This window comes from Hyla sarda, chromosome 1 (genome assembly GCF_029499605.1).
Source record: "Hyla sarda isolate aHylSar1 chromosome 1, aHylSar1.hap1, whole genome shotgun sequence".
NCBI lineage: Eukaryota > Metazoa > Chordata > Amphibia > Anura > Hylidae > Hyla > Hyla sarda.
This window is the reverse complement of record NC_079189.1, coordinates 614,375,468-614,400,389: the sequence shown is the minus strand read 5'-3', so window position 1 is coordinate 614,400,389 and position 24,922 is coordinate 614,375,468. Positions and strand designations below refer to the sequence as shown.

Below are 24,922 nucleotides of genomic sequence, written 5' to 3'. Positions count from 1 at the left end.
GGCGGGGCAGGACGGGGAAACGACTGAGGACCGGCGCCGGAGTCCACTTACCCATCTGCAGAGGCTGCGGGCGACGATCGGCGTCGGAGATCGTCGGGAGGCGATGTCGTGCAGCAGGCTCCCTGGATCCGACGGAAGCCGGTAAGTTGCCTAGCAACATCTGGAGGGCTGCAGTCCGAGACCACTATATAGTGGTCTCTATACTATAGCACTCCAGATGTTGCAAAACTACAACTCCCAGCATGCCCAGACAGCTGTTTGGGCATGCTGGAATATGTAGTTTTGCAACAGCTGGAGGGCTACAGTTTGAGACCACTATATGGTAGTCTCTGAACTATAGCCCTCCAGATCTTGCAAAACTACAACTCCTAGCATGCTCACACAACTGTTTGCTGTCTGGGCATGCTCAGATTTGTAGTTTTGCAGCATCTGGAGGGCCACAGTTTGCAGTGGTCTCTATACTGTAGCTCTCCAGATGTTGCAAAACTGCAAATCCCAGCATGCTGGGAGTTGTAGTTGTGATCCCTCCAGCTGTTGCATAACTAAATCTCCCAGCATGCCCTTCGGTGATCAGTACATGCTGGGAGTTGTAGTTTTGCAACAGCTGGAGGCACACTGGTTGGAAAATATTGAGTTAGATAACAGAACCTAACTGAAGGTTTTCCAACCAGTGTGCCTCCAGCTGTTGCAAAAGTACAACTCCCAGCCTGCATGGTCTATCAGTACATGCTGGGAGTTGTAGTTTTGAAACAGCTGGAGGTTTGCCCCCCCCATGTGAATGTACAGGGTACATTCACACGGGCAGGCTTACAGTAAGTTTTCTGCTTCAAGTATGAGCTGCGGCAAATTTTTCGCCGCAGCGCAAACTCCTAGCAGGGAACTCACTGTAAACCTCCGCCAGTGTGAATGTACCCTAAAAACACTACACCACACTACACTAACACATAATAAAGGGTAAAACACTACATATACACCAGCTTACACTATCCCCCCCAATAAAAATTAAAAACGTATTGTACGGCAGTGTTTCCAAAACGGAGCCTCCAGCTGTTGCAAAACAACAACTCCCAGCATTTCTGGACAGCCACTGACTGTCCAGGCATGCTGGGAGTTTAGCAACAGCTGGAAGCACCCTGTTTGGGAATCACTGGCGTAGAATACCCCTATGTCCACCCCTATGCAATCCCTAATTTAGTCCTCAAATGCGCATGGCGCTTTCTCACTTCGGAGCCCTGTCGTATTTCAAGGCAACAGTTTAGGGCCACATATGGGGTATCTCCGTACTCGGGAGAAATTACACTACAAATTTTGGGGGGCTTTTTCTCCTTTTACCCCTTATGAAAAGGAAAAGTTGGGGTCTACACCAGCCTGTTAGTGTAAAAAAAAAAATTTTTACACTAACATGCTGGTGTTGCCCTTTACTTTTTATTTTCACAAGAGGTAAAAGGAAAAAAAGACCCCCAAAATTTGTAACGCAATTTCTCCTGAGTATGGAAATACCCCAGATGTGGGCGTAAAATGATCTGCGGACGCACAACAAGGCTCAAGAGTGAGAGAGCACTATGTACATTTGAGGCCTAAATTGGTGATTTGCACAGGGGTGGCTAATTTTACAGCGGTTCTGACATAAACGAAAAACAATAAATACCGACATGTGACCCCATTTTGGAAACTACACCCCTCATGGAATGTAACAAGGGGTATAGTGAGCCTTAACACCCCACAGGTGTTTGACAAATTTTCGTTAAAGTTGTATGGGAAATGAAAAAAAATATTTTTTTTCACTAAAATGCTGGTTACCCTAAATTTTTCATTTTCACAAGGGAAAATATTAAAAAAGCCCCCCAAAATTTGTAACCCCATTTCTTCTGAGTAAGAAAATACCCCAAATGTGGATGTAAAGTGCTCGGCGGGCAAACTACAATGCTCAGAAGAGAGGGAGCGCCATTGGGATTTTGAAGAGAAAATGTGTCCGGAATTGAAGGCCACGTGTGTTTACAAAGCCCCCATAGTGCCAGAACAATGGACCCCCCAACATGTGACCCCATTTTGGAAACTACACCCCTCACGTAATGTAAGGGGTACAGTGAGCATTTACGCCCCACAGGTTTCTGACAGATTTTTGGAAAAGTGGTCCGTGAAAATGAAAAATGTAATTCCTAACTACCATTCCAAACAAATTCACTTTTCAAAAGCTCAATGGCGCTCCTCCTCTTCTGAGCATTGTAGTTCGACCGCAGGGCACTTGACGTCCACACATTTTTTTTTACATATGCAAAAGTCGTGAAACCGCTGTGGGGTATTAAGGCTCACTTTGTTCCTTGTTACGTTTCTCAAGGGGTCTAGTTTCCAAAATGGTATGCCATGTGAGTTTTTTTTTGCTGTTCTGGCACCATAGGGGCTTCCTAAATGCGACATGCCCCCCGACCAAAATTTGCTCTCAAAAAGCCAAATATGACTCCTTCTCTTCTGAGCATTGTAGTTCCCCGTAGTGCACTTCAGGTCAACTTATGGGGTACCTCCATACTCAAAAGAGATGGGGTTACAAATTTTGGGGGGTATTTTCCGCTATTAACCCTTGCAAAAAAGTGAAATTTGGGGGGGAAACACACATTTTAGTGAAATTATTATTATTTTTTTTTTTACATATGCAAAAGTCGTGAAACTCCTGTGGGGTATTAAGGCTCACTTTTTTCCTTGTTACATTCTTCAAGGGGTCTAGTTTCCAAAATGGTATGCCATGTGTTTTTTTTTGCTGTTCTGGCACCATAGGGGCTTCCTAAATGCAACATGTCCCCCGACCAAAATTTGCTCTCAAAAAGCCAAATATGACTCCTTCTCTTCTGAGCATTGTAGTTCCCCGTAGTGCACTTCAGGTCAACTTATGGGGTACCTCCATACTCAAAAGAGATGGGGTTACAAATTTTGGGGGGTATTTTCCGCTATTAACCCTTGCAAAAAAGTGAAATTTGGGGGGAAACACACATTTTAGTGAATTTTTTTTAATTTTTTTTTACATATGCAGAAGTTGTGAAACACCTGTGGGGTATTAAAGCTCACTTAATTCCTTGTTACATTCCTCAAGGGGTCTAGTTTCCAAAATGGTATGCCTTTTTTTTTTTTTTTTTTTGCTGTTATGGCACCATAGGGGCTTCTTAAATGCAACATGCCCGCCAAAAACCATTTCAGAAAAACGTACTCTCCAAAATCCCCTTGTCGCTCCTTCGCTTCTGAGCCCTCTACTGTGCCCACCGAAGACTTTGCATAGACATATGAGGTATGTGCTTACTCGAGAGAAATTGGGCTACAAATATAAGTATACATTTTCTCCTTTTACCCCTTGTAAAAATGCAAAATTGGGTCTACAAGAACATGCAAGTGTAAAAAATGAAGATTGTGAATTTTCTCCTTCATTTTGCTGCTATTCCTGTGAAACACCTAAAGGGTTAAAACGCTGACTGAATGCCATTTTGAATACTTTGGGGGGTGCAGTTTTTATAATGGGGTCATTTGTGGGGTATTTCTAATATGAAGACCCTTCAAATCCACTTCAAACCTGAACTGGTCCCTAAAAAAGTGAGTTTGAAAGTTTTGTGAAAAATTGGAAAATTGCTGCTGAACTTTGAAACCCTCTGGTGTCTTCCAATAGAGAAAAAACTCGTCAATTTTATGATGCAAACATAAAGTAGACATATTGGAAATGTGAATAAAAAAAAAATTATTTGGAATACCCATTTTCCTTACAAGCAGAGAGCTTCAAAGTTAGAAAAATGCTAAATTTTCTATTTTTTCATCAAATTTGGGGATTTTTTACCAAGAAAGGATGCAAGTTACCACAAAAATTTACCACTATGTTAATGTAGAATATGTCACGAAAAAACAATCTCGGAGTCAGAATGATAACTAAAAGCATCCCAGAGTTATTAATGTTTAAAGTGACAGTGGTCAGATGTTCAAAAAACGCTCTGGTCCTAAGGTGTAAAATGGCCTGGTCCTTAAGGGGTTAACATGGTTTTTCTAACGGACGTTTATAATGGATCTTTTAAAGTAACAACTTTATAGTGTGAAAGCAGCCTTAACTGCAGCCCTAAAGTAATCATTTCATTGCTCATAGAGATGAATGCAGTACATATGTATTGGATTGATCCATTAGATCTTTGCTCTGTTGGTAGATGCTACCATTGACAGGCTGCATCAATAGTAGAGTCTCGGCAGCGACAGAGGCCTAGAAAAGACTTAAAGGGGTATTCCGGGCAAAAACCTTTTATCCCCTATCCAAAGGATAGGGGATAAGATGTCTGATCATGGGGGGCCCGCTGCAGAGACCCCGCGATCTCCCTGCAGTACCCGCATTCTATGCGGGTGCTGAATCTCCGGTTTCGGAAACCTCCGGGTTTTCGGAACTGGGGACGTGACGTCACGCCACGCCCCCTCCATTCATGTCTATGGGAGGGGGCGTGATGGCTGTTCAGCCATTCCTATGCTTTTAAACATGCCTTACTTCACCTACAGCGCAAAAACGGTCTACCTCAACAAGGCCTGATTTGCAATGTTCCAACACAGTGGAACTCAACATTACACATATTTGGCTGCCTGTACCAGCAACGCAAAGCGGTGACAGACTTCCTAATGCAGCAGAATGGCAATTTTTCCAGCCAGTGTGACTTTCATGTCAGGGATTGGCAGCTAAACAGGAACACCTGTCGTGTTCTCAGACCTTTCAAGGAAGCTGCCAGGTTTGTCAGCAAGGAGAACAACAGAATTATAGACATAATGCTGCTGATAGTTCTTTTAGAGCACACACTAAAGGTGATTATTGAAGAAGTAGAGATGGAGGAGAGTTCCCCCCTGGCTGCCAGCAGTACAGATGTTCTTCTTAACCTGTTAACGACCAAGGAAGTGTATACACGTCCTTAGGCTGTTAACAGTGTATGGCGCAGGCTCCCGACTCAAGCCCGCGCCATACTGGCTCGGCCCCCAGCTGATTTTTGTAGCTGGGGTCTGCTGTTAATAACCAACATGCGGCAATCGCCGCGGCCGGCTATTAACCATTTAGATCGCTGCTGTCAAAGCTGAAAGCGACATCTAAAAGGGACCTTTGAACACTCCCTGGTGGCCGGAGGGATCACCTCTGCTTCTGTGCTTGCTGCGGCTCTTTATTTGATCAAGCCTGGCTGGACTAGGCTCAACCAAGTGAGCACAGAGAACACAGATCAATTGAGTTCTATGGAACTCCATTGATCTGTATGAGGAATCAAATGATTCCTCCTAAAAGTCCCCTAAGGGACTAATAAAGTGTTAAAAAAAAAAAAAAAAAAAAAAAAAGGTAAATAAAAGTTTAAAAAACACACATTAACCCCTTCCTTATATTAATCCTTCCAGTATCTGCTGTATACTAAAGAGGAAGCTGAGTTGTTCTATTCAGTCTGACCACAGTGCTCTCTACTGACACCTCTGTCCATGTCAGGAACTGACCAGAGGAGATGCAAATCCCATAGCAAACTTCTTCTGCTCTGACCAGTTTCAAACATGGACAGACGTGTCAGCAGAGAGCACTGTGGTCGAACTACACAATTCTTGTGGAGCATACAACAGCTAAGTACTGGAAGGATTAAGATTTTTACTGGTTTTACTTTCTGAAACCAGTTGATATGAATTTTTTTTTTCCCCAATGAAGCACCCTTTTAGAGAAGGGGGGCTTGGATGCGGAGGTACAGAAAATGGGAACTGAGGAGGAGGATTATGGACTGTCATAAAGGGATAGGAGACCAGGACCCTTTGCAAGGCAGCACTGATGATGACAAGTACCATGACTAACCTTGGCAGTATGATACAGAGGCGGAACAGGCTGGGCCCTTACAAAAGATGGTGAGGATGGCTAGCTGGATGCTTTCTTGTATGCGCAGTGACAGGCGGATTGTGTGCTTAAAGGGTATTCCAGCCAAAAACATCTTATCCCCTATCGAAAGGATAGGGGATAAGATGTCTGATCGCGGGGGGCCCGCCGCTGGGACCCCCTGAGATCTCCCTACAGCAACTCTATGTGTAGCTGCGTCTGAAGTTTCGAAAACCTCCGGGCTTCCGAGACCGGGACGTGACGTCACGCCACGCCCCCTCTATTCTTGTCTATGGGAAAGGGCGTTGCGGCAGTTATGCCCCCTCCCATAGACATGAATAGATGGGGTGTGGCGTGGCATCTCGGAAGCCCGGAGGTTTCCGAAACTTCAGACGTAGCTACGCATAGAATGCTGGTTGCTGTAGGGAGATCGCGGGGGGGTCCCAACGGCGGGCCCCCCGCGATCAGACATCATATCCCCTATCCTTTTGATAGAGGATAAGATGTTTTTGGCCGGAATACCCCTTTAACCCCTTAAGGACGCAGCCCATTTTCACCTTAAGGACACAAAACAATTTTCGTTTTTGCACTTTCATTTTTTCCTCCTCACCTTCTAAAAATCATATCGCGTTCAACAGATCCATAAAAAGGGCTTGTTTTTTGCATCACCAATTGTACTTTGTAATGGCATTAATTATTTTATAACATAATGTGCGACAACACAAAAAAAAAAATTATGTGTGGGGTGAAATGGAAAAAAACTAAACACCATTTTGCTAATTTTTAGGGCTTCTGTTTCTACGCAGTGCACTTTTGCACCAAAATTTGTATGTTTAAAATTGGCATCTTCTAACACCTATAACTTTTTTTATTTTTCCATGTACGGGGCGGTATAAGGGCAAATTTTTAGCGTCTTGGTATCTAGTTTTTATCGGTATCATTTTTGTTTTGATAGGATTTTTTGATCGCTTTTTATTAATATTTTTATGGTATATGAAGTGAACAAAAATTCACAATTTTGGACTTTGGTATTTTTTTTACGTGTACGCCATCGACCGTGCGGTTTAGCTAACATTATATTTTAAGAGTTCGGACCTTTACGCACGCGGGTGGTACCACATATTATTATTTTTTATTATTACATTAATTTATTTAAAAATTAGGAAAAGGGGGGTGTTTCAAACTTTTTTGGGGGGAGGGGCATGTATTCTCATGTTAATTGAAAGTCATGTCTGTAGCAGGGTCCTTACCACAGATGAGATACATACACAGATGAGATACATACATAAATACATTATGAGAGTAAAAATAGATGACAAAAAGTCCTTGATTTTTATCATGATTTTTGTCATCTTTTACTCTCATCATTTATTGCTAATTCATATATATGTATCTCGTCTAAGGTAAGGACCCTGCTACAGACGTGACTTTCAATTAATAGTTTAATAAATATTTTAAGTAAAACTAGCCATATCAATTATATTTTATTTAAGTAGTACATTAAAGGAGTAGTCCAGTGGTGAACCCAGTGGTGAACAATGTATCCCCTATCCTAAGTTTGAGCGCTTCGGCTCTGCCATAGAGATGTATTGAGGGGGCGTGTCAGCCGCCGCTTCGTGCAGAGGTCGACACGCCCCCTTCCTGCGGGCTGTCGGGGCTCCGTACAGGAGATCGCAGGGGGCCCCAGCGGTCGCCCCCTCAATACATCTCTATGGCAGAGCCGAAGCGCTGCCTTCGGCAATCTCTCTGCCATAGAGATGTATTGAGGGGGCGTGTCGGCCTCCGCTTCGTGCGGAGGTCGACACCGGCTATCTGGCCGGAGAGCCTGGCCCCCGTACAGAGAGATCGCAGGGGGCACCAGAGGTCGGACCCCCCCCCCCCCTCCCCGAGATCTCAAACTTATCCCCTATCCTTAGGATAGGGGATACGTTTTTCACCACTGGACTACCCCTTTAAGTAGTATGTGCATATTTAAATTCTCCAGAAGATGCAGAATAGTCTGCAGACACAATAATAGTGTGGGGGCATATAAGGGGGAACCAACTATAGTATGAGCACACAGGGCCGGTGATCTAAAATTTGCCTTGAAGCCCAAAGAACTCTAGTTACACCACTACTTGTCCAAGAAATTACTGCAGCCAGTGATCAAATAGAATCTGTGACTCTTCTCTGTATTTAGTGGCTATTACTCACCTGGGCAGTTACCTGTAAGAATGTCCTCCTTATACTGCTCATCACTGCTCACATCTGTCTTTTCTTCCTCCTTTATGTTTGTAGCATTACTATAGATCAGTTCTTTCCCTGTAGGAATGTCCTCCTTATCATGCTCATCACTGCTCACATCTGTCTTTTCTTCTTTTTCCTCTATGTATGCAGTATTAATATAGATCAGATCTTTCCCTGTAGGAATGTCCTCTTTATACTGCTCATCACTGCTCACATCTGTCTCTTCTTCTTTCTTTATGTCTGTAGCATTAATATTGTTCAGATCTTTCCCTGTAAGAAAGTCCTCCTTATACTGCTCATCACCGCTCACATCTGTCTCTTCTTCTTCCTTTATGTCATTAGCATTAATATTGTTCAGATCCTTCCCTGTAGGAATGTCCTCCTTATACTGCTCATCACCGCTCACATCTGTCTCTTCTTCTTCCTTCATATCTGTAGCATTAATATAGATCATATCTTTCCCTGTAGAAATGTCCTCCTTATACTGCTCATCACTGCTCAAAACTGTCTCTGGAGCATTAATATTGTTCATATCTTCACCCTGAGTGATAAGTGGAAGAAATATTGATAAAGTCATCAGACAGTAAGAGAAGTAACGTGTGATGTTATAGATGAGCAGGAGATGAGGAGTCATGGAGGGTGAGGGGACTGACCACAAGAGCTTCACAGCCCTTCTACAGATCATAGGGAATATCTCCATCTACCTGATCATCCTGTGGGAGAAGAGGACGGGGACACCTCTCTGGTGCTGTTCTCTTACTGGATCTGACTGTAGGGAACACATACAGAGACTGAATTCATTCTTTACTTACAAATAATGAGAGGACGTGTGTATATAGTCATGTCTATTACCTGGTGATGTGAGGGGCTGCTGATCCTCCATCATCACCTGATCCTTGTACTGATCCTTGTGTCCTTCTACATACTCCCACTCCTCCATGGAGAAATAGACCGCCACGTCCTGACACCTTATAGGAACCTGACACATAATGATACAGTCATCACCCCGACCCCTCCAGTGGTGTTACTGTATAATGTCCCAGCATTCCCAGCAGTGTCACCTCTCCAGTCATCACCAGACCCCTCCATTACTGTATAATGTCCCAGCAGTGTCACCTCTCCAGTCATCACCAGACCCCTCCATTACTGTATAATGTCCCAGCAGTGTCACCTCTCCAGTCATCACCAGACCCCTCCATTACTGTATAATCTCCCAGCAGTGTCACCTCTCCAGTCATCACCAGACCCCTCCATTACTGTATAATGTCCCAGCAGTGTCACCTCTCCAGTCATCACCAGACCCCTCCATTACTGTATAATGTCCCAGCAGTCACCTCTCCAGTCATCACCAGACCCCTCCATTACTGTATAATGTCCGAGCAGTGTCACCTCTCCAGTCATCACCAGACCCCTCCATTACTGTATAATGTCCCAGCAGTGTCACCTCTCCAGTCATCACCAGATCCCTCCATTACTGTATAATGTCCCAGCAGTGTCACCTCTCCAGTCATCACCAGACCCCTCCATTACTGTATAATGTCCCAGCAGTGTCACCTCTCAAGTCATCACCAGACCCCTCCATTACTGTATAATGTCCCAGCAGTGTCACCTCTCCAGTCATCACCAGACCCCTCCATTACTGTATAATGTCCCAGCAGTGTCACCTCTCCAGTCATCACCAGACCCCTCCATTACTGTATAATGTCCCAGCAGTGTCACCTCTCCAGTCATCACCAGACCCCTCCATTACTGTATAATGTCCCAGCAGTGTCACCTCTCCAGTCATCACCAGACCCCTCCATTACTGTATAATGTCCCAGCATTCCCAGCAGTGTCACCTCTCCAGTCATCACCAGACCCCTCCATTACTGTATAATGTCCCAGCAGTGTCACCTCTCCAGTCATCACCAGACCCCTCCATTACTGTATAATGTCCCAGCAGTGTCACCTCTCCAGTCATCACCAGACCCCTCCATTACTGTATAATGTCCCAGCAGTGTCACCTCTCCAGACATCACCAGACTCCTCCATTACTGTATAATGTCCCAGCAGTGTCACCTCTCCAGTCATCACCAGACCCCTCCATTACTGTATAATGTCCCAGCAGTGTCACCTCTCCAGACATCACCAGACCCCTCCATTACTGTATTATGTCCCAGCAGTGTCACCTCTCCAGTCATCACCAGACCCCTCCATTACTGTATAATGTCCCAGCAGTGTCACCTCTCCAGTCATCACCAGACCCCTCCATTACTGTATAATGTCCCAGCAGTGTCACCTCTCCAGTCATCACCAGACCCCTCCATTACTGTATAATGTCCCAGCAGTGTCACCTCTCCAGTCATCACCAGACCCCTCCATTACTGTATAATGTCCCAGCAGTGTCACCTCTCCAGTCATCACCAGACCCCTCCATTACTGTATAATGTCCCAGCAGTGTCACCTCTCCAGTCATCACCAGACCCCTCCATTACTGTATAATGTCCCAGCAGTGTCACCTCTCCAGTCATCACCAGACCCCTCCATTACTGTATAATGTCCCAGCAGTGTCACCTCTCCAGTCATCACCAGACCCCTCCATTACTGTATAATGTCCCAGCATTCCCAGCAGTGTCACCTCTCCAGACATCACCAGACCCCTCCATTACTGTATAATGTCCCAGCAGTGTCACCTCTCCAGTCATCACCAGACCCCTCCATTACTGTATAATGTCCCAGCATTCCCAGCAGTGTCACCTCTCCAGTCATCACCAGACCCCTCCATTACTGTATAATGTCCCAGCAGTGTCACCTCTCCAGTCATCACCAGACCCCTCCATTACTGTATAATGTCCCAGCAGTGTCACCTCTCCAGTCATCACCAGACCCCTCCATTACTGTATAATGTCCCAGCAGTGTCACCTCTCCAGTCATCACCAGACCCCTCCATTACTGTATAATGTCCCAGCAGTGTCACCTCTCCAGACATCACCAGACTCCTCCATTACTGTATAATGTCCCAGCAGTGTCACCTCTCCAGTCATCACCCGACCCCTCCATTACTGTATAATGTCCCAGCAGTGTCACCTCTCCAGTCATCACCAGACCCCTCCATTACTGTATAATGTCCCAGCAGTGTCACCTCTCCAGTCATCACCAGACCCCTCCATTACTGTATAATGTCCCAGCAGTGTCACCTCTCCAGTCATCACCAGACCCCTCCATTACTGTATAATGTCCCAGCAGTGTCACCTCTCTAGTCATCACCAGACCCCTCCATTACTGTATAATGTCCCAGCAGTGTCACCTCTCCAGTCAGCACCAGACCCCTCCATTACTGTATAATGTCCCAGCATTCCCAGCAGTGTCACCTCTCCAGTCATCACCAGACCCCTCCATTACTGTATAATGTCCCAGCAGGGTCACCTCTCCAGTCATCACCAGACCCCTCCATTACTGTATAATGTCCCAGCAGTGTCACCTCTCCAGTCATCACCAGACCCCTCCATTACTGTATAATGTCCCAGCATTCCCAGCAGTGTCACCTCTCCAGTCATCACCAGACCCCTCCATTACTGTATAATGTCCCAGCAGGGTCACCTCTCCAGTCATCACCAGACCCCTCCATTACTGTATAATGTCCCAGCAGTGTCACCTCTCCAGTCATCACCAGACCCCTCCATTACTGTATAATGTCCCAGCAGTGTAACCTCTCCAGTCAGCACCAGACCCCTCCATTACTGTATAATGTCCCAGCAGTGTCACCTCTCCAGTCAGCACCAGACCCCTCCATTACTGTATAATGTCCCAGCAGTGTCACCTCTCCAGTCATCACCAGACCCCTCCATTACTGTATAATGTCCCAGCAGGGTCACCTCTCCAGTCATCACCAGACCCCTCCATTACTGTATAATGTCCCAGCAGTCACGTCTATGGGGTCCTCTCAGCTGATTGACACCCAGAGATTACTTTGATCACAGGCTCTAGAGGGTTAATGCTAATGACTAATTATTGGGGGTGAGTCTTGGCTGCTTATGGCCCTTGAGATCGCTTCAAATTCCTGTAGTGGGTGCAGACTGTAAATATACACCGTGTCCTTAAGGGTTAATAATAAAGATCCCCAATAATCCTGATCTGACACCGACCGCACACACCTACCTGTATCTGTAGAGGAGCCGTGTACAGGACCTGCGATGATGTCACCGTCATGTGATCAGTCACATGGAGGAAGAGGAGTCACATGATCAGGGGCTGCTGCTCTAGGCTCATCTGCTCAGTGTATGCAGGACTCTGCTGTGCTGGTTGTGATCGCTGCTGGATGAGCTGAAGTTATGTGTATGCAGCAGAGCTGTGTGTGTGTGATGTGCGTGGTGCAGAGCTGTGTATGTGTGTGTTATATATGTCTGCAGCAGAGCTGTGTGTAATGTGCATGTAGCTGAGCTGTATGTGTACACAGTAGAGCTGTATATGTGTAATGTGCATGTAGCTGAGCTGTATGTGTACACAGTAGAGCTGTATATGTGTAATGTACATGTAGCTGAGCTGTATGTGTACACAGTAGAGCTGTATATGTGTAATGTACATGTAGCTGAGCTGTATGTGTACACAGTAGAGCTGTATATGTGTAATGTACATGTAGCTGAGCTGTATGTGTACACAGTAGAGCTGTATATGTGTAATGTACATGTAGCTGAGCTGTATGTGTACACAGTAGAGCTGTATATGTGTAATGTACATGTAGCTGAGCTGTATGTGTACACAGTAGAGCTGTATATGTGTAATGTACATGTAGCTGAGCTGTATGTGTACACAGTAGTGCTGTATATGTGTAATGTGCATGTAGCTGAGCTGTATGTGTACACAGTAGAGCTGTATATGTGTAATGTGCATGTAGCTGAGCTGTATGTGTACACAGTAGAGCTGTATATGTGTAATGTGCATGTAGCTGAGCTGTATGTGTACACAGTAGAGCTGTATATGTGTAATGTGCATGTAGCTGAGCTGTATGTGTACACAGTAGAGCTGTATATGTGTAATGTGCATGTAGCTGAGCTGTATGTGTACACAGTAGAGCTGTAAATGTGTAATGTACATGTAGCTGAGCTGTATGTGTACACAGTAGAGCTGTATATGTGTAATGTGCATGTAGCTGAGCTGTATGTGTACACAGTAGAGCTGTATATGTGTAATGTCCATGTAGCTGAGCTGTGTGTACACAGTAGAGCTGTATATGTGTAATGTACATGTAGCTGAGCTGTATGTGTACACAGTAGAGCTGTATATGTGTAATGTACATGTAGCTGAGCTGTATGTGTACACAGTAGAGCTGTATATGTGTAATGTACATGTAGCTGAGCTGTATGTGTACACAGTAGAGCTGTATATGTGTAATGTACATGTAGCTGAGCTGTATGTGTACACAGTAGAGCTGTATATGTGTAATGTACATGTAGCTGAGCTGTATGTGTACACAGTAGAGCTGTATATGTGTAATGTACATGTAGCTGAGCTGTATGTGTACACAGTAGAGCTGTATATGTGTAATGTACATGTAGCTGAGCTGTATGTGTACACAGTAGAGCTGTATATGTGTAATGTACATGTAGCTGAGCTGTATGTGTACACAGTAGAGCTGTATATGTGTAATGTGCATGTAGCTGAGCTGTATGTGTACACAGTAGAGCTGTATATGTGTAATGTACATGTAGCTGAGCTGTATGTGTACACAGTAGAGCTGTATATGTGTAATGTACATGTAGCTGAGCTGTATGTGTACACAGTAGAGCTGTATATGTGTAATGTGCATGTAGCTGAGCTGTATGCGTACACAGTAGAGCTGTATATGTGTAATGTACATGTAGCTGAGCTGTATGTGTACACAGTAGAGCTGTATATGTGTAATGTACATGTAGCTGAGCTGTATGTGTACACAGTAGTGCTGTATATGTGTAATGTACATGTAGCTGAGCTGTATGTGTACACAGTAGAGCTGTATATGTGTAATGTACATGTAGCTGAGCTGTATGTGTACACAGTAGAGCTGTATATGTGTAATGTGCATGTAGCTGAGCTGTATGTGTACACAGTAGAGCTGTATATGTGTAATGTACATGTAGCTGTGCTGTATGTGTGTACACAGTAGAGCTGTATATGTGTAATGTACATGTAGCTGAGCTGTATGTGTACACAGTAGAGCTGTATATGTGTAATGTACATGTAGCTGAGCTGTATGTGTACACAGTAGAGTTGTATATGTGTAATGTGCATGTAGCTGAGCTGTATGTGTACACAGTAGAGCTGTATATGTGTAATGTACATGTAGCTGAGCTGTATGTGTACACAGTAGAGCTGTATATGTGTAATGTACATGTACATGTAGCTGAGCTGTATGTGTACACAGTAGAGCTGTATATGTGTAATGTGCATGTAGTTGAGCTGTATGTGTACACAGTAGAGCTGTATATGTGTAATGTGCATGTAGCTGAGCTGTATGTGTACACAGTAGAGCTGTATATATGTAATGTGCATGTAGCTGAGCTGTATGTGTACACAGTAATGCTGTATATGTGTAATGTGCATGTAGCTGAGCTGTATGTGTACACAGTAGAGCTGTATATGTGTAATGTGCATGTAGCTGAGCTGTATGTGTACACAGTAGAGCTGTATATGTGTAATGTACATGTAGCTGAGCTGTATGTGTACACAGTAGAGCTGTATATATGTAATGTACATGTAGCTGAGCTGTATGTGTACACAGTAGAGCTGTATATGTGTAATGTACATGCAGCTGAGCTGTATGTGTACACAGTAGAGCTGTATATGTGTAATGTACATGTAACTGAGCTGTATGTGTACACAGTAGAGCTGTATATGTGTAATGTACATGTAGCTGAGCTGTATGTGTACACAGTAGAGCTGTATATGTGTAATGTACATGTAGCTGAGCTGTATGTGTACACAGTAGAGCTGTATATGTGTAATGTACATGTAGCTGAGCTGTATGTGTACACAGTAGAGCTGTATATGTGTAATGTTCATGTAGCTGAGCTGTATGTGTACACAGTAGAGCTGTATATGTGCATGTAGCTGAGCTGTATGTGTACACAGTAGAGCTGTATATGTGTAATGTGCATGTAGCTGAGCTGTATGTGTACACAGTAGAGCTGTATATGTGTAATGTGCATGTAGCTGAGCTGTATTTGTGTAATGTACATGTAGCTGAGCTGTATGTGTACACAGTAGAGCTGTATATGTGTAATGTACATGTAGCTGAGCTGTATGTGTACACAGTAGAGCTGTATATGTGTAATGTACATGTAGCTGTGCTGTATGTGTACACAGTAGAGCTGTATATGTGTAATGTACATGTAGCTGAGCTGTATTTGTGTAATGTACATGTAGCTGAGCTGTATGTGTACACAGTAGAGCTGTATATGTGCATGTAGCTGAGCTGTATGTGTACACAGTAGAGCTGTATATGTGTAATGTGCATGTAGCTGAGCTGTATGTGTACACAGTAGAGCTGTATATGTGTAATGTGCATGTAGCTGAGCTCTATGTGTGTAATGTACATGTAGCTGAGCTGTATGTGTACACAGTAGAGCTGTATATGTGTAATGTACATGTAGCTGAGCTGTATGTGTACACAGTAGAGCTGTATATGTGTAATGTACATGTAGCTGAGCTGTATGTGTACACAGTAGAGCTGTATATGTGTAATGTACATGTAGCTGAGCTGTATGTGTACACAGTAGAACTGTATATGTGTACTGTACATGTAGCTGAGCTGTATGTGTACACAGTAGAGCTGTATGTGTAATGTGCATGTAGCTGAGCTGTATGTGTACACAGTAGAGCTGTATATGTGTAATGTACATGTAGCTGAGCTGTATGTGTACGCAGTAGAGCTGTATATGTGTAATGTACATGTAGCTGAGCTGTATGTGTACACAGTAGAGCTGTATATGTGTAATGTACATGTAGCTGAGCTGTATGTGTACACAGTAGAGCTGTATATGTGTAATGTACATGTAGCTGAGCTGTATGTGTACACAGTAGAGCTATATATGTGTAATGTGCATGTAGCTGAGCTGTATGTGTACACAGTAGAGCTGTATAAGTGTAATGTGCATGTAGCTGAGCTGTATGTGTACACAGTAGAGCTGTATATGTGTAATGTACATGTAGCTGAGCTTTATGTGTACACAGTAGAGCTGAATGTGTGTAATGTACATGTAGAGGAGCTGTATGTGTACACAGTAGAGCTGAATGTGTGTAATGTACATGTAGAGGAGCTGTATGTGTACACAGTAGAGCTGTATATGTGTAATGTACTTGTAGAGGAGCTGTATGTGTACACAGTAGAGCTGAATGTGTGTAATGTACATGTAGAGGAGCTGTATGTGTACACAGTAGAGCTATATATGTGTAATGTGCATGTAGCTGAGCTGTATGTGTACACAGTAGAGCTGTATAAGTGTAATGTGCATGTAGCTGAGCTGTATGTGTACACAGTAGAGCTGTATATGTGTAATGTACATGTAGCTGAGCTTTATGTGTACACAGTAGAGCTGAATGTGTGTAATGTACATGTAGAGGAGCTGTATGTGTACACAGTAGAGCTGAATGTGTGTAATGTACATGTAGCTGAGCTGTATGTGTACACAGTAGAGCTGTATATGTGTAATGTGCATGTAGCTGAGCTCTATGTGTGTAATGTACATGTAGCTGAGCTGTATGTGTACACAGTAGAGCTGTATATGTGTAATGTACATGTAGCTGAGCTGTATGTGTACACAGTAGAGCTGTATATGTGTAATGTACATGTAGCTGAGCTGTATGTGTACACAGTAGAGCTGTATATGTGTAATGTACATGTAGCTGAGCTGTATGTGTACACAGTAGAACTGTATATGTGTACTGTACATGTAGCTGAGCTGTATGTGTACACAGTAGAGCTGTATGTGTAATGTGCATGTAGCTGAGCTGTATGTGTACACAGTAGAGCTGTATATGTGTAATGTACATGTAGCTGAGCTGTATGTGTACGCAGTAGAGCTGTATATGTGTAATGTACATGTAGCTGAGCTGTATGTGTACACAGTAGAGCTGTATATGTGTAATGTACATGTAGCTGAGCTGTATGTGTACACAGTAGAGCTGTATATGTGTAATGTACATGTAGCTGAGCTGTATGTGTACACAGTAGAGCTATATATGTGTAATGTGCATGTAGCTGAGCTGTATGTGTACACAGTAGAGCTGTATAAGTGTAATGTGCATGTAGCTGAGCTGTATGTGTACACAGTAGAGCTGTATATGTGTAATGTACATGTAGCTGAGCTTTATGTGTACACAGTAGAGCTGAATGTGTGTAATGTACATGTAGAGGAGCTGTATGTGTACACAGTAGAGCTGAATGTGTGTAATGTACATGTAGAGGAGCTGTATGTGTACACAGTAGAGCTGTATATGTGTAATGTACTTGTAGAGGAGCTGTATGTGTACACAGTAGAGCTGTATATGTGTAATGTACATGTAGCTTAGCTGTATGTGTGTAATGTGCATGTAGCTGAGCTGTATGTGTACACAGTAGAGCTGTATATGTGCATGTAGCTGAGCTGTATGTGTACACAGTAGAGCTGTATATGTGTAATGTACATGTAGCTGAGCTGTATGTGTACACAGTAGAGCTGTATATGTGTAATGTACATGTAGCTGAGCTGCATGTGTACACAGTAGAGCTGTATATGTGTAATGTACATGTAGCTGAGCTGTATGTGTACACAGTAGAGCTGTATATGTGTAATGTACATGTAGCTGAGCTGTATGTGTACACAGTAGAGCTGTATATGTGTAATGTGCATGTAGCTGAGCTGTATGTGTACAGTAGAGCTGTGTGTAATGTGCATGTAGCTGAGCTGTAAGTAAGCCCTGGAGGGGAAAGCATTGGACCGCAGGGGCACATGACAGGGGGATGATGGTAGGCAGTGAAGGGGTTAAGGGGGAGATTAGAAGAGGAGCAGGGATAGGCTGGGGGGAGGAGCAGACAAGAAAGTCAAGCCCGAGAAGAGAACGAGGCAGTTGGTGCGGCGATGGAGAAGAAGATGGCCCCTGCGCTCCTACCTGAGAGGGCGTCCCTGGTGGAAGAGGTGCTGAGGAGGATGCGAGAGGAGGCTCTGAGGCGCGGACCCAGGTGGTTGGAGGAACAGTTTTTGTCCCTTTCCCAGGGGGTGCTGCGGCCGGCTGGCGGGTCGGGGGCCCGTTCTAGCGGTCGGTGCTCCCGCCCGCCAGTGAGGCTTTCTCCTGCGACATCGCCGCATGCTCGCCGCCGCAGGGTAAGTCCTCGGCTGGGTCCCTCTGCTTCCCATTGTAGCGGGTCGGGGGGGGGGGGGCAGCTCCGGGGGGGCTGCCAGCGGTCGTGCGGGCACGGCGGTACAGAGAGCCCAGCACGATGTCCCTGCTGGCTCTTGGAGCAACATGGAGCAAGAGGCGGCCCGGGTTCAGTACCCTGCTGCTGTAGAGGGGCGGGGCCTGAGCACTACTGCCAGCAGCGTGGCTGCTACGTCCGCTCCCCAGGAAGGGAGGCAGGCCTCTTCAGGCCTAGGTGGCCTTCAGGCTGCGGTGGCTACGGACCCGGCCGGGTCTGGGGGAGAGGAGGACGGCGAGGCCACTTACCTACCGGAAGATGATCGGTTCCCCGGACAGGGGGGTTTGAGGCCCCTGCTCCCAGTGACATCAGTGATGACGAGATCCTGCTGGAATTGGGCGAAGAGGAGTCGGCCTCTGCGACCGCAGGGACTCCGTTCCTACAGGACGGTGGGTGGGGTGGGCCGCAGCCCCCTCCTTCACAGGTGTCCCGGGATTCGTCCTCTTTCAGGCCTGTGTCTTCAATGAATGTTCCAGCTGCTTCTGCGGGCTTGGCGGCCTCTGCACCTTCTTTGGATCGGCGCAGATCTTCTGGGACGGGGAGATACGACCGGTGGTCCTCCGACGGCTGGGTCCGGTGAGTCATCCACCTTCTCCTTTGGGCCGGGGGTTGCGGGTGGTGGGTTGTCAGGTATTCAACTGTTGCTTAGCAGGTTGCAGGCGTTAGTGTCAGGCGGGGGGCTGGGGGGTCGCCTGCGTCAGTCTGGGGGGCTGGTAGTGTAGCGCAGGGCCCGGCCCTGGCGAGTGGCCAGCCCAGTGTGGGCTCAGCGGGAGGGATGGATCCGGTGAGGGAGGCTAGGGTGAACGTGTTGCCTTCTGCGGGGGTTGTGGGGGCCGAAGTGTCGAGCAGTGCAGCCCCCGCGGGCGCTCCAGCTGAGGGGTCGTCGGAGGTGTTGCCTGCATCTGGGGCTGGCGGGGACGTGCGTTTGGCTGACCGAGCGAGGGGAGAGGTATATGTCTGTTATGAGGGCCCGTTAGGGGCGCATCTTAAGGCGGAAGTGCGGTAAAAAATTTGGAAGGGGGAGTATGTGGAGATTTTCTCCCTTCTCCCCTTGGAAAAATTTAATCTGGATAAGATTAGGTTAGATGAGGGCAAGAAGAGGCTTAAGGAAGAAGAGGAGGAACGGAGGTGGTATCGCTTCATTCCGCGCTCTATTACTAATTGACTGCAGGCGTTCGCTATCCTGGCCAGCGTTGTGGGTGAAAAAGCGCCAGAACATTGTTCTGGCCTTTTCTGCTACATGGATACTATTGGGGAGGCATATCGTACGTATGGCGGGACCACCTGGCTACGATATGACGAACAATTTCGGCAGAGGATGGCAGTGCGCTCCTCTTTGCGGTGGGATCACAAGGACATTGGTTTGTGGATGCGGCTTATGGCCGCTCCGCGTACGGGTCAGCAGTCCTTTCGAGAGGGCAGCGGGGGGTCAGGCCCCGTTAGGTCCGGGGTTGGCACAAATGGGGTGTGCTGGCAGTTTAATGAAGGGAACTGTAAATTTGGGACGGAGTGCCGTTTTCGGCATGAGTGTTCCGGGTGTGGGGGGGCCCACTACCTGTCGCGATGTTTCTGGAAGGGTGGCGGGAAGACCGGCGATGCTGACTTCAAGAGGGGCGACGCTGGTAGCCGTCTCTGTCCAGGGTTGGTTGCGGAGAAATTGTTTAAGGAGGTGCGGTTGGGCCGCATGGCAGGGCCCTTTGATTCCCCGCCATTGCCTGACTTGCGGGTTTCACCATTGGGGCTGGTGCCTAAAAAGGAACCCAATAAGTTTAGGCTCATCCACCACCTCTCCCATTCAACGGGCGGGTCAGTAAATGATGGGATTCATCCGGCTCTTTGCGCCATGTCGTATACGTCGTTTGATGCCGCTCTACGATACGGGGGCGTTGCCGGCAAAGACGGACATTGAGGCCGCTTTCCGCCTTCTTCCGGTTCATCCGGATAGTTTTTACCTGTTGGGTTGCTGTTTAGAGGGGAAATATTTTGTTGACCTTTGCCTCCCAATGGGGTGTTCTGTTTCCTGCTCCTATTTTGAGCACTTCAGTTCGTTTTTGGAGTGGGTAGTTAAGCGGGAATCCTGGGTTAATTCAGTGCTGCATTACCTGGACGACTTCTTGTTTATCGGTCCTGCAGGATCCCTGGTTTGTGCTTTCTTGCTGCAAGCCATGGAGCGGGTGGCTGCTTTGTTTGGGGTTCCGCTGGCCCCCGATAAGACGGAGTGGCCCGCGACGGTTGTTAAGTTTTTAGGGATAGTTATAGACACTGTGGCGATGGAATGCAGGTTGCCTGCGGACAAGCTTGGGGAGCTGCGGCTGGTGCTTGAGCATGGGCACCGGGTGCAGAAGTTGAGGTTGCGAGAGGTTCAGGTGCTCTTGGGGAGGTTGAACTTTGCCTTTTGGATAATGCCTATGGGGAAGGTGTTCTGCCACCGTTTGGCGGCGGCTACAGCTGGGGTGGTGCGGCCACACCATTTAATTCGCCTTTCCGCAGAATTGCGGGAGGATTTGGGTATTTGGAGCGACTTTTTAAGCCGTTATAATGGCCGGTCGCTCATCATGGACAAGCCGGTTTCTAATGGGGACCTGGATCTCTTTACAGACGCTGCTGGTAGTTGCGGGTTTGGAGCTTACTTGGGGGGTCAATGGTGCACAGGTTCTTGGCCTGAGGCTTGGAAGACGTCCGGGCTGATGAGGAATTTGCCGTTATTGGAACTGTTTCCCATTATTCTCGCAATGGAGATTTGGGGTGATTTATTACGAGGCAAGAAGGTGTGTTTCCACTGAGACAATATGGGGGTGGTCCAAGCCATTAATGGTCAGATGGCAAATTCGCCACCAGTGGTTAGTTTGCTGCATAGGCTAGTGCTGAAGGGGCCTGAGCTGAATTCGCACTTTGTCGCTGTGCATGTCCCTGGGGTTGCTAATGATGTCGCTGATGCCCTCTCTCATTTTCAGTGGGAGCGTTTTCGAGAGTTGGCGCCGGAGGCTGCGATGGGGTCGGTCACCTGTCCCGACTGGCTGTGGAATCTGGTGTAGCGTTGGCCATCGGTCTGGTCAGCCGGTCTGTGAGTGGGGATACTTGGGCGGTGTACCATCGCTGGTGGGTGGATTGGGAGGCGTTGGTTGAGCGTTTGGGTTTGGGGGCGGCTGATTCGGAATGGGAAGCGGCTGTTCTTTTTTTTATGTGGGCAGGGCATTTTGTGAGGGGATATCCCCTTCTGGGCTGGGCCGTCGGCTGTCGGCCCTTGCCTTTTGGTTTAAGGCGAAAGGGCTTCCAGATGTTACGAAATGCTTTCTGGTTCGGCAGGTGATTAAGGGTTTTCGGAAGGGGACCGTCCATAGGGATACCAGGAAGCTGGTGTCCTTTTCATTGTTAGTGGAGTTGGGGTGGCGTTTGGAAGGGGTGGGTACTTCGGTTATGAAGTTCTTTTGTTTAAGTTGGCTTTCGCCCTGGCGTGTTTTGGAGCGTTTCGGATTTCGGAGCTGGTGGCTCCCAGTAAAACTCGGTCTGGGGGGCTGCTTTTTGTGGACACCCGACTGGTGGATGGGGTTTTGGAATGTCTGCTGCGCTGTTCCAAGACAGATCAGGTGGGCAAGGGGAAAGTGGTAAGGTTGGCTTTGTTGGAAGGCTCGGGGGTGTGCCCGGTGGCTTGCTACTAGGGATGTAAGAAAAAATCGATTCCCGCGATTATCGCGATTTTTCACTTGCCGATACTGAATCGATTCAAAATATTTTTGAATCGATTCTTTTAGTGATGTGGAATTTGTATCTCCTGATCGCCGGAACAGCATGTCCCGGGCATCAGGAGATACAAGTTCCACATTTTGTCAGCCGGATCTGACGCGGCGGCGCTCTGGGTGTACGGAGCGGGCTCCGACTCGTGCCCGCTCCATACTCTGCGGCCCCGGGCTGATTTCAGTATCCGGGGGCCGCCGCTAATAGCCAGCATGCGGTGCTCTGCAGTGTGTATGGAGCGGGCTCCCGACTCGTGCCCGCTCCGTACTCTGCAGCCCCCGGCTGTTCTCAGTAGCCGGGGGCCGCCGCTAATAGCCAGCATGCCGCGGCTGGCTATTAACCCTTTATATCGCCGCTGTCAAAGCTGACAGCGGTGTCTAAAGGGACATGTGTATGCTCCCTGGTGAGCTAGATCGTCGTTCCCCCCCCCCCCCCCGCAGCGCGATCGCGGGCGGGCGATCCACTGTGGAGGTAGCCGGAGGGCTTACCTCTGCTTCCCTGCTCTCCGTGGCTCTGTCATTGATAGATCCTGGCTGGACCAGGCTCTATCAATGGATCGCAGATAAATGGAGTTCAATAGAACTCTATTCATCTGTCTGAGGAATCTAATGATTCCTAAAAGACTAATAAAGTGTATAAAAAAATAAAATTAAAATAAAGTTTTAATAAAAGTGTAAAAGACATTGTTTTTTAGACAGAATCGGGATATATCGTGATGTATCGTCACCTAGACGGTATCGCGATATATCGGGATATATCGAATCGCCACACTGGTACCGCGATTCGAATTGAATCGCCAAATTCTTGGCGATTCACACCCCTACTTGCTACCGGGAATTCTTGTCTGTGCGTCCGACGGGTTTGGGTCCTCTTTTAGTGCATGCTGATGGGGGTTTTTTGTCCCACTTCCAGTTCACGGCGGTCTTCCGCAAGTGCTTGCGGGAAGCTGGCCATGGGGCGGAGGAATACAGCTTTCATTCCTTTAGGATTGGCGCTGCGACCGAGGCGTCTCGGTGGGGGTTGGGGCCTGAATTGATTAAGCGCATTCGGAGATGGGATTTTGATCGCTTTAAACTGTATGTACGGCCTCATTTGTTGTGATTGTACTGTTTGTTCTGTGGCTGGTATCTGTTTTTCTTTCTTTCAGGTTCGGTGAAATGCTTAGTCTGGATCGTGGGGCACTCTTATGTGTCCACGGGGGGAGTCACGTGCTGCTGTTCGGCCTACTGGTCGGCAACTGGGATTTCCTCGGGAGGAGGTGAAGGTACGGTGATTGGGGCAAGGTGGCATGAGGTGGCTGGAGCTGTTGCCTTGCATACACTATTATGCTAGGATGGATAGGGATCCTGGCATTGTGGTGGTGCACCTTGGGGGGTAACGAGTTGGGTTTTCACTCTTCGAGGGTGTTGTTGAGGGACATGAAGCTTGATCTGCTTCGGTTGTGGTCGGCAATGCCGGGGCTAATAGTGATTTGGTTGGACATGGTGCCGAGGAAGAAGTGGAGGAGGGCTAGGTCAGTGGCTGGGTTTAACAGGGCTAGGGCGAAAGTGAACAGGGCAATTGGTCAGTTTGTTGCCCGTAATGGAGGTATTGTGGTTCGCCACAGGGAGCTGGAGAAGGGGAAGCCCGAACTCATGGACCTGGACGGGGTACACCTTAATGTGTTCGGGATGGATCTCTGGTTGCTGGAGATCAAGGAGGCGGTAGGTCGCGCAGTGTCTGTGTGGCGGAACGTAGTCGGGTAAGGGGTCACCCGCCTGCTTTGTGGAAGGGGCAGGAGAAGGACCTAGAGGCATCACTGTACGGCAAAAGGTAATTTGGAAGGTAAAAGGGGGCGTGGAGGTACACGCACTGGTGGCACGGCCTCTGTGGCAAGGAGGGCCCAGAGAGGATACTGAAGGGGGTGCTCCCAAAAGTAGGATGCCCCAGGAAGTTAATGGATGGATTTGGAAACTGGTGTGGATGGTGCCTCTGGGTCCTCTTCTATATTTATTTATGTTTCAAATGGGGTTGTTCAAGTTCATTGTTGTATGATGTTCATACAGAGTTATTTATAAAAGTTGCAATGTTTTAATTGTTGGAAATAAAATTGGGCTGCTGTGGCCTTTTTGCACCATAAATATGTGTCTGTCTTTAATGGTGAGGGGATGGTTGGGTAAAGGGTTTAAGGTGCTGAGACCAGGCAGCTAGAATCTCCCATAGTCTTGTGTACACAGTAGAGCTGTATATGTGTAATGTACATGTAGCTGAGCTGTATGTGTACACAGTAGTGCTGTATATGTGTAATGTACATGTAGCTGAGCTGTATGTGTACACAGTAGAGCTGTATATGTGTAATGTACATGTAGCTGAGCTGTATGTGTACACAGTAGTGCTGTATATGTGTAATGTACATGTAGCTGAGCTGTATGTGTACACAGTAGAGCTGTATATATGTAATGTGCATGTAGCTGAGCTGTATGTGTACACAGTAGTGCTGTATATATGTAATGTACATGTAGCTGAGCTGTATGTGTACACAGTAGAGCTGTATATGTGTAATGTACATGTAGCTGAGCTGTATGTGTACACAGTAGAGCTGTATATGTGTAATGTACATGTAGCTGAGCTGTATGTGTACACAGTAGAGCTGTATATGTGTAATGTGCATGTAGCTGAGCTGTATGTGCACACAGTAGAGCTGTATATGTGTAATGTACATGTAGCTGAGCTGTATG

General features: G+C 46.8%; 2 protein-coding genes across 2 annotated transcripts in view; both read right to left on the bottom strand.

The window, feature by feature from the left end:
- Positions 1–12,280, bottom strand: part of LOC130298204 (oocyte zinc finger protein XlCOF7.1-like) — a 177,118-nt gene extending 164,838 nt beyond the window's left edge. Inside the window, exon 1 of the mRNA XM_056551122.1 lies at positions 12,200–12,280. The gene's annotated coding sequence lies outside the window, so the exon portion shown is untranslated. The remainder of the gene's footprint in view (positions 1–12,199) is intronic.
- Positions 1–24,922, bottom strand: part of LOC130308348 (uncharacterized) — a 145,197-nt gene that overhangs the window by 3,826 nt on the left and 116,449 nt on the right. The window contains 4 exon segments of the mRNA XM_056552245.1: positions 8,030–8,603; positions 8,767–8,831; positions 8,915–9,041; positions 11,752–11,757. Of these exon segments, the coding sequence (XP_056408220.1) occupies positions 8,030–8,603; positions 8,767–8,831; positions 8,915–9,041; positions 11,752–11,757 (772 nt within the window).